The sequence below is a fragment of the Belonocnema kinseyi genome, chromosome 10, assembly GCF_010883055.1.
Source record: "Belonocnema kinseyi isolate 2016_QV_RU_SX_M_011 chromosome 10, B_treatae_v1, whole genome shotgun sequence".
NCBI classification, from domain to species: Eukaryota; Metazoa; Arthropoda; class Insecta; order Hymenoptera; family Cynipidae; genus Belonocnema; species Belonocnema kinseyi.
The window spans coordinates 68,243,710-68,254,505 of record NC_046666.1 but is presented as its reverse complement, the minus strand read 5'-3'; the positions used below and the strand labels follow the sequence as shown (position 1 = coordinate 68,254,505).

General features: G+C 32.8%; 2 protein-coding genes across 2 annotated transcripts in view; one reads left to right on the top strand and one right to left on the bottom strand.

The window, feature by feature from the left end:
- The window catches only part of LOC117181568 (slit homolog 1 protein-like), a 3,313-nt gene extending 852 nt beyond the window's left edge, over positions 1-2,461 (top strand). Inside the window, exon 2 of the mRNA XM_033374397.1 lies at positions 47-2,461. Within this exon, the coding sequence (XP_033230288.1) occupies positions 47-1,956 (1,910 nt within the window). The 3' untranslated portion in view covers positions 1,957-2,461. The remainder of the gene's footprint in view (positions 1-46) is intronic.
- Positions 1-10,796, bottom strand: part of LOC117181567 (protein timeless homolog) — a 384,720-nt gene that overhangs the window by 239,698 nt on the left and 134,226 nt on the right. The gene's annotated exons all lie outside the window — the stretch shown is intronic.

The window sequence follows — 10,796 nt, the reverse complement described above, 5'->3', positions numbered from 1 at the left end:
ATGAGAAACAATGTGATATGGAACGTATCAGAAGATGCGTTTAGTGGTATGAGTCTGCTCGAGGTACTTGACCTTGCAGACAACAAGCTCACCTCGTTGCCGGATAACACGTTGATGTCACTGGAGTCCCTCCAAAAATTGGACCTCAGCGGAAACCAGCTGCGAACATTGGGTGCCAGGTGGTTTGAAACTCTTGGTAAATTAAGAGAACTTGACGTGTCGCGGAATGGTCTGTCACGAGCAGCATCCGGAGCTCTGCAACCCCTGCCAGGACTGTCGGTTTTAAGATTATCTGAAAACCCTCTTCGGGAACGAGACGTGTCACTACTTCTGGGAACTGGTAGACGTTTAGAGACAGTGGACGCTTCGCATACCGGTCTGGTCCGCGTGCCAGCTGCCCTCACGAGGTCAGTAAGGGCACTCCGACTGGCGGGTAACAAGTTGACTTCGATTCGTGGAGGAGATCTTGATAGCTACCCGCTTTTACGCCTGCTCGATTTATCGGACAACCGGTTAAGTGTTGTAGAAGACGATGCCTTAGGTCGTTTGGAAGCTTTGGAAGAATTAAATTTATCAGGGAATCTCTTAGCAACGGTACCTCACAGTTTACCCAACAGTTTAACTCTTCTTGACCTTGAACGAAACGCGATATCGGCTTTGAAATTCAGCGACTTGCAGGGACTCTATAACTTAAGAATCCTTACACTCAACGACAATGCGATAGCGTTGATCGAGGAGGGGTCGTTCAGCCAATTACCGGCGTTGGAGGAGTTGAGTGTATCGAATAACCCGATTAAAACGTTACCGGCTAATACCTTCAGTGGACCGATTAATTTGGCGAAGCTTCGCCTGTCAGGGTTGAGTTCACTGAATCGAGAACAACAGGAACAAAGGGACATGGCTTTTCCAGTGCCAACCCCCGAAAGGTTGACGGTACTTGACGTTTCTCACAGCCCTGTGCTTGCAGCTCAACTCCTTACCGATGATGCAACACTCTCAGCATGCAAGAGCTTATCGGAATTAAATTTGGCTTACATCGACATTATGGACATTAGATCCGATCTTGTTTACGTCCTTCCGCAATTACGGAACCTCGGTTTGGCCGGAAATGACTGGAATTGCAGCGGAGAATTGTACTGGTTGGGTGAATGGATCAGACAACATGGGGAGTTGGGTGAACCGGCTCGCTGTACCGACCCACTGGATTTAGCCGGCTACCATCTGTCGCAAATGCCCAGTCCCCCAGTTCCCTCAACGACCATAGAAACAGTAAATCTTTCCGATGGACCTAGCACAACTTCTACTCTCTCTACTGAAGAGGAAGAAGGATCTTCTGATTCAACTACAGTCAGCGAACTTTATAATTTAACAGAAGATTCTTTGAATGAGCAATCATCTACACTTGCTAAAATCGTGCATACCACTTCAAGAATTCAAATATCTTTCGAAGATAATAATAGGAATAACAACCGGGTGGTTGGTTACACTTCGGAGCAGAAGATAAAAGAAAAAAAGCAGAAAAATGAGAAACGTTACATGGAGAAAATGCGGCTCATGAAAGAAGACGTGAAAACTTCCAATAAAGTTCTACCGATGGCGAAGATATCAAAACTTGAGTCACGTTCGCCGGAAAATAACGATCAGCGGGAAAAGGATAGTCAGTTCAGCGGCAAGGTGGGCGGAACGAACGAAGACGTGTCCTTAGCGAATGACGTATCGAATACAGTCGCGCAAGAATTGAGTGGACAAGTAACGGATTCAGGTGCTCGAGTCTCCGAACCACTATCAGCTGGAGCTCATCCCGGAATGTTGATTTTGGCTGGAGCTGCTTTGGTAGCCGCATCAGCTCTCACCGTCATTCTATCTCGTCGGGCCACAATTAGTCGAAGAGATCGGTATCAGCGTCAGGAAAACATCGAAGTTCACTCACTCGCCTCAACGACCGAACGCTGGTGACCGAGTTTCGAACGTGCTTGATGAACTTCTCGCTTTGTTTCAAGTCGCACGAGGATGACTTGAATGCGGCTAGAGATCAAAGGGTTTTCGACCGCCGAATCTCACCGAGAATTTCAATAGTAATTTTGTACGAATTTAATGAGTCGATTATATATAACGCTGAAGCAGCGACCGAAAACCCCTTTTGAAGATCGGTAAACTCGAAACGGTCTTCCAAAATTTTACAATCACTAGAAACTGCTGAAAATGATCGTTGTTAGATCGTCAGAACAATTTTCGAAGAACAGTGACAATAATTAAACCACGTGCGACCAACTGGCGTGACTCTTGTGCGCATTGAACACTTGCAAGAAAAAATAGAACTTTTAATATGTGTTGTGACAACACGGTGTACAGAATTGTTGCTCCAAACGTGATTTTCCAATTAGGCAAATTACCACAATTCCTTATAAGAAAGGAACAGTAATGAAGAGGCTAGATATTATCTTTCTTAAAATAACCAGTGTCAAAATACCAGTACGATAATAAATGATGTACAAAGGAACACGTGTTTCACTTTCATAATTTCACCTTTTAGCTCTATTCTAACGAGTTGGGGTAATTTTCAAGCTAAATTAAAAGATCATTAGTTTCTTGATTCCTTATCTTTATTAGTACCAAACACGCGATACTTTTATTTCCGGTTGTAAAGATTATGTGATTACTCTAATTATTTTTTAATATCTTTGGTCACCATTAGGTCGAAAACTAGATCTTCCTTAGAAAAAATCGTTGAAACTAACCACTTTTAACTTAGATATCTTACGGAAATTTGAGCTACTTAAACCACCAAAGTTTGTGACAGCCGAGACGGGTAAGTGAACACACCCGGCGGTTTCATTTGCTAGCAATTTTACACTCCGCTTGATCTGTGAAAGTAAGGGGAAAATATTCCTGCATCCCTTTTTTCCCTCAACGCTTGACAAACAAACATCTTCATCCTTCTATCTGAAGCTGCTCCAGGGTTTCGATAATTGAATCGCTTTTGAACGAGACAACGATATTTCTTCATTGACGGTAAGAGCGGTGGTTAGATGACCAGCTGACAGTGATCAAAAAGACAGCCCCAAGCGAATACATTGACGGGGGTCTCCAGTACAGGAGGAGACTTGAGTTGGGAGGACTTTGAAGAGGTTTCAAAGTAGAAATTGTCAGTAGTCTTAGTAAGTCGGTGGCACGGCCAAGATAGCATTGATCGGTCGCAGCCTCTGAACCACAACTTTCTGAATTTACTCCACCACCAACGTTGCATTGCATCCAGTCTCCATTAATGCACTACCTTGGCCGGAGGCAACATTTTCATGGTCAGAAGGAAGAGAGTCCTTCATTATCATGCCTTTTGCCTCCAGTGACCTCGTTTCAAGTCACTGGGTTTGTCATGCTAGCAATTTTATATAGGAACATCATTTTAAGAAAAGAATATTGCTGATACCGAAAAAGGGAAGGTGGGTACATTCTACTAAAGCACATGTCTTCCAAGCATCTACAAATACTGTTATATAATAATCTTCAAATTCATTATTATGCTTTGTACATTTTTTGTCGAACATACAGTTTCACATTATAAAATTCTGTTTCCACTCGAATAAAATTTTAATTCTTTAGTTTCAATTGAAATAAGAATTTCTCTACATGTTAGAACGTCATAATTAAAGAATTTTCATATGTAAAGTATCAATATTGAAATATTCCAAAAACGAAACGTTTAAAGTTTACATACCTTTAAAACATAATCTTGAAAATTGAATAATTTCCAATGCTATGTTTTAAAATTAAGAGAATTCTAACTCTTCAAAATTGTGACATTTTAAATTTTAAATCTTCAAAATTAAAGAGTTTATCATTTCAAAAGTTAAAACTGAAACAAGTTTTATGTTTTAAAAAATTGAAAATTCAGTAATTTTGCTGCTTTACGTTAGAAATTTTTTGAATTTGAAAGATCCAGAATTAAAAACTTGACTTTTTAATCTTGAAAATCATCTAAATTCAAGAATTTGTGTCGATACATAATTGAAATTAAAAAGTTTAGAAAAGTAAGTTTTTAAAATTGTAGAACCTTAAATTGCAAATCGTTAAATTTAAAGACTTTTTTAATTTGAAAATTAAATATAAATAATATACAATTTAAAATAAGTTTTACCAAATTCAAAATTTGGTAACTTTGATGCTTTACGTTAGAAATTTCTTTAATTTGGAAAACTTGGAATTGAAAGTCTGACTTTTTATTTCCAAAATCATTAAAATTTAAGAATTTTTATTTATAGAAATTTAAAATAAAAAAGAGTTTTAACTTGCTAATCTTCAAAATTGAACCATTCAATAAAAAACCATTCCAAATTACACACCATTAAAATATAAATCTTGAAAATTAAATCATTTTTAATTCTTCATTTGTCAAATCGACGTTTCTGGTCGTACCGAATTTTCGGGACAACCATTTCATCCTTTTAAAATTCTTGTTTAAATAATCTGCATTGTTAATTTCAATAATTTTCACCTGTATCTGCAGAAGTTGTAATTATAAATCTTCTAACATAAGAGTTTTTAATTTAAAAAATTTAGAATAAAAAATTCCGAAATGTTGATTTACTTTCGAAATTTCTTTAACGTGAAAGAGTTAGAATTGAAAACTTAACTTTAAACATCCAAATTTAAGAATTTTGATTTATACATCTTTAAACTTGTAAAACCTTGAGTTGTAAATCTTAAAAATTGAAGAATGTTTTGACGATTTGCAGTTCATAATTCTGTAACTTTGATTATTTACTTTCGAGATTTCTTTAATTTGGAAGGTTTCGAATCTTAAACTGGACTTTCCATCTTCGAAGTCGTTAAAATTTACAAGTATATCGTTTTAAATTATCCGAATGAAAATTAAATTAATATAGAGAGTTCTGAATTCCTAATATGGAGATTCGAATATTAAAAAGTTTTATAGTACTAAGGCCTAAAATAAAAATACGATAAACTCAGTTTCAAGGGTTACTTCTTGGCAAAATTTCTGTGATCTAATTTTTTAGACTTACAATTAGAACTATTAAGTCTTTGAAGTATTAGATTTTCGAAATCTTCTGAAATCCAGTTTTTTTGTTGCCCAGATTCAATTAAATATTTTAAAACAGATTTCCTCCTAAATATGGTTTTATTCTGCAGAGATCATAATCAGAGTTGACCTCTTTGATGTTTACTATCCACTTTATGCTCACTCGGACATTTTACAACTTCGCGAGAACTGTCAGTCATTAAAAAGAGATTGCACGACTGATTTTCCTGTCGAGCGTTCCTCATTTTATTTCAAAACATATCAAATCTACTTCGCTCGAAATGTTTATTAAAATGAAACCTATTCTTTAGGTTCAAAGTTTAAATAAAGTCTTAATAAAAAAAAAATCCGGTAACTTTCTTCCGCATACGTAAGATTTTGTATGTCATGTTTGGAGATACGTGTTTTTTTTATTTGTAATGAAGTGTCAACTATTACATTTTGCACGGTATTGTAAATTAGGAGAGAAGACCCAACAGAAGATAATCAATCATTATAAGCAAAAGTATGAGTAAAATAATCAATTCTAATTTTAATATATTAACACACATCGTGTATCAAATATTAATTACATTAAATACATTATTTTACATACATGAGTATTTAATTTACAAAAACCGATTTCAAGACGAAAATTGGCATATTTAAAAATTTTAAACATTCAAAAGTGAATAAACTTAAAAGCCAATAAAAATAATAAACTGAAATAAAAAGCTTTAAAGTTAAATAATTTTTTATTTTTCAAAGTTTAATATTAAAAGCTTTTACATCGAATTTTCAACCATATAAATAATTCAATGGAATGAAAAATTCCAAATTGCTCAAGTTTAAATTTTAGAATTTAAATTTAGAACCGTTTCCAATCGCAACAATTGAAATTACGGGTATTAATAAACAAAATAAATTAAAAATAACAGATTTATAACTAGAATTTAGCCATCGAATAAAAGTAGTGAAAATTATGACTGATATAAATTTATAGTGTAAAAAGTTGTAAAATAATAAAACGATAAGTATTTTTTATTGTTTAGTCGCCGTTTTGTTGGTTTAAACGTTTTAAACATTTTTTTCCCGATTTCGATAGAATAAGACATTAATCACCATTATTAAAAAAATGTATTATTTTTCCTCTTCTACTTTCCCCCTAAAACAGAAATAAAAAAATCTGTTTTTTATTTTGACAAAAATAAAAAAGAGGAAAGAAAAATGAGAAGGAAACCAACCAAATCCCGTTCCATCTCTTTTTTATTCATTTCGTCCTTTTTTTCTTACCATATCAAATAAAAATTTTAAAAAAACATTTGTAGAATATATTCACAAACGTTTCGACACTCGTACAGCACCCTTATCAAGGCAAACAAAATTATATAATAAAATAAAATAAATAAAAATATTTTATTTTAATTTTATATTATTTTAATTTATTTTTATTTTATTATATCATTTTTTTGCTTTGATAAGGTGTTTTGTCTTCTCATTTTTCTTTCCTCTTTTTTTTTCAAAAGCAAAAACAGATTTTTTTCTTTTCTCTTTTAGGGGGAAAGGAGAAAAGAAAAAAGTTTTCTTACATGTTTTGTTCATATTGCAATGGGAACATTTTACGGTGGTTATCCAAATTTGGTCGTTAGATTTTTTATTTTATTTTCAGGAATCCTTCGCATTAACTTGATTATTGGACGTTACACAGGGGTTTAAATTTGATTTTAATCTCATTTAAATACCTTACATTTTATTCTAGAAAATACCAAATTTTCAACAAAAAACCAATTGTCCCCATTTTAATGTTAGCACCCCATACTAAAATTTTGCTTGGGTCACAAACAACACGTATACCGAGTTTTGAAGTAATTTAGATATACCGCTGCTATTATCAGGTTAATTGCACAGGGTGTCCAGCTGAGACCGACGATAAAATTCTCGTACATTTAACGTAAAATTCCCGCAGACTTTTTCAAAATTCCCGTACAAATTTAATTGAAAAATAAATTTATTATAAAAATTATTTTTGTGGTCAATTATTGGGTTATAAAAAAAAGTAACGGTAAAAATAATACAGGTATATCATGCAGATTGTACAATCAAACGCAAGATCTTAACTCTTATTCTTCACGTTTTGTTGGTAAATTAAATCAACGTAAATCGTAAACGATTTTTATATGATGCTACACCGCGAAATCTAATTCCTGTTTAACAGACCCCCTTTTTCAACAAAAAAACACTCAATAACACGAGATTTTGTTCTGATACATTTGTGAACATTCTGCGAATCAAAATTCCCTAAACATTAGAATATCTCTAAAAAATAAAACCTTAAAAATGCAATACATTTTTTAAATACTGAGTTCTGTGTTGAAAAAAAAAATATATATATATCTCACTGAGCTTAAAAAATATTTTGGATATTCAATGGTTGTTTACTTATTAAAATACGCTAGAAAAAGATAAAAAAGTATAGAAAATCAATAACGAAATGGAAGCGTTTTTCCAGAGATATTTTGTGCGTTTTGAAATTATATTTTTTTATAGCGAGGTATAAAATTTGTTCGAACCGCCTCCAAATTTCTGAATGACAAAATAAGGAGTTGATAAAAAAGAAACACAAAAACTAAAAATGACGCATTTTTAAAACCTGATATTTCCCCATTTTCCACTATTTCAACTTCGTAAGTTTTTTACATTCTCATAATTTATGATTGAGAAAGTATTAGAATTATCCGAAATTTAACACCACAGTATTTCAACAGATATCCTCATTTCGAGACCCCCTGAATCCGAAAACCAAGTTTTTACGACGGCGTCTGTTTGCTCGTCCGGCCGTCCGGCCGTAAATACGATAACTCTCGAAAAAATGAATGGATCAAACCGATCTTTGGCATAACAAATTTTTGGATTTTCTTGGAAAATCGAAAACTCTAATTTTGATTGTACAAAACACGAAAAAATACGAATTAACAAAAATTTTGATCACAAAAATATCTCCAATTTTGTTAAGAATAACTTCTTGATAGGACGCGTCCTCCTTGTTTTATTCGTGGAAAATAACATTGAAAATAAAAAAATAAAAAATTTGCGGAAAAACGACCAAAGTTACAAAAAGAAAGTTGTAACAAAACCTGTTTACAAATGTCTGCCGAAAATCGAGCGCACTTCGAGTGTCACGATGGGAATGTGTACCTCAAAGCCTACAGAGCTTTAAGAAACTTAATCCTTGACTATACTTAATTAAGTAGACGATTCAGAATATGAAGACGCATATAAATATCACAGTAAAAAAAATTGAGCTGTGACAGGGATATTATTCCCCATTATAGCTAAACATTTAGCTGAAAACGAACGAAGGAATTAAGAAAAATCTCTGGATCAGCGAAAATGAATATCCTTGACCATTTTCCATATACCAAGGATATCGTCTAGTCAAACCCCTAATAAGTATAGATATAATAGGGATATTAAGAATAGGTGTCTGAAGGAATTATCGGAAGAGCGCCGGTGCATTGTGGGAGCAGCGAAATAAAATGGCGACGGTCTAAGCGGGAGCAGTGACAATTCAGATTTACTTTGGACAATTAAACGCTTTTTACCACTTGAAATGTGCGCGAATGTTAATATTAAATAGAGTTGATGACGCGGTAATAATAATTTACAATTGTTTCGATTGTAGGCGATAACTATATTGAAATATCAAGAAACGCGATAACAACAACAAACTTGACCTCCAAATGCATTATACGGATTTCAGGGAAATTCATTTTCGCGATACCAGACCAAAGATTGGCTATTGTAAGTTAAAATATTTCTATAACAACTAAATTTTTTTTTCTAATCTAAAGATAATAAAATTACCCATAATCTGTCGAAAATAATAAACTCTCCAACTTAGCAATTTTGTCCAAATTACTGATTCACGAGAACAGTTTACATAAAGTAACTAAATGTTTAACTCTTCTAACTAAACGTAAAGCATTGCTTTAATGATGATTTCGATTTCTAAAAAAAACTCAAATAAATAGTGATAACAGGTTTATTCTCTTTATTATATGTGCCAAGTAATTAGTAATTACTAAATGGAAGTAGAGACGTGTGATGTACGGCGAATTAGGAAGGTGGCTTTGCAAGCAGGTAATTGAAATTGATGAAGTCCAAACTGTCCAGCTCGAATATGGATTAGCCAGTGTTTTATTGCTCCCCAATGATTAAGTGTGTACCCAGTATGTTCACCGTATGCAAAGATACTCAAGGCTGCACGTAAATTAATATTTATACTCACTTTGGAACTGTTTCAGTTTCAACAATGTTTCCCCATTTCGAAGCCATAAGAGGGTGACTGAAATTGAAATGGGTTCTTGCAATGTTTGCTTATATAGTTGATATTAATACCATCGACTAATATTAGCTACTAATGTGGTTATCTCAAATAACACTGGTGTTGATAATTAAATTCTAGTAATCCTAAGATCAAAATTCAATAATTATAATTTAATTTTAACTGAAATAATTTCGATGAATTATTGAGTTTCAAAATTCACTAGGGTGTCTGAAAAACATCATTTTCACTATTCCCTACATTTTCCCTGGCCAATTTTTCCATTTTCAACAAAAACATAAAAATTTAACCGAATATCTGAACTCTCAAGGCAAAGAGGCAAATCTTTATGAAAATCGTTAAATTTTTGACCAAGTAATGCATTTTTTACCACATAATTGAATTTATAGAAGATAGTTGAATTTTTAACAAAACAGCTAAATTCGATCAGGTAGAATTTTTTATCAAAAACATTAAACTTATAGACAAAACCCATTTTCGTTTTCAATCAAATAATTTTTTAACCAAAAAGATTTATTTTTTACCAAAATGATAAATTGTCTGACCAAAAAGACGTATTTGTAATTAAAGATTTTTCAGTGAAGATAAAAAAGCTCATCTAAATTGTCAAACTTTTAAAGTAAAAGAGGTACATTTTGAACACAAAATGGAAGAATTAGATTTTCAGTTCAATAAATTCGTTTTAAATAGAAATTTTTTTAATGAATTAATTTCTTAACTAAAGCGATGAAGCTTCAACCAAAATAAGTAAAATTTCAACAAATTAGTTAAAATTTCACTCAATACTTATAATTTTAAATCAAAAATATCAATCTTTTAGAAAATAATTAAACTTTCAACCGAAGAGATACAATTAAAACTAAGATGATGAATCTTCAACTGGACTTCAATTTTCAGTAAAAAAAAGACCGCGGCTACATGTGCCGAAATTTTGGTACGAAATTTCTGTACGAGAAAACGGATTTTTGTATAGACGCCCATAATTGTACCAAAATTTCGGTACACGTAGACACTTCCTTAAAAAATTAATTATCAACAAAAAGAAAACGAATTTTCCAAGAAAAGTAAAAGATCAATGGTCATGAAATTTTAAGGAGTTGTAGCTCTAATTGATTTCTAGGTCGGATAGGATTTTCATCCATATCGGCCAATTAGAAGTGATATTTTTGGGTTGAGAAATTGAAAAAAATATGTTTATATGAGAACAACTTTTTGGATATTCGAAATATAGCGATACTACATCTGATGTATTTGTTCGCATCTTCGAGACGCATCCATCGACCTGTTCTGGAAACTTTCATGGCCTACTAGTATTAATTTATGAAGTTTAAAAAAAAATTATGTTGTTTATATAACGAAAACTTTCTTGATATTAGGAGTACAACAGTGATATATATATGATATATCTGTCCGCGTATTCGAGGCCCGTCGAAT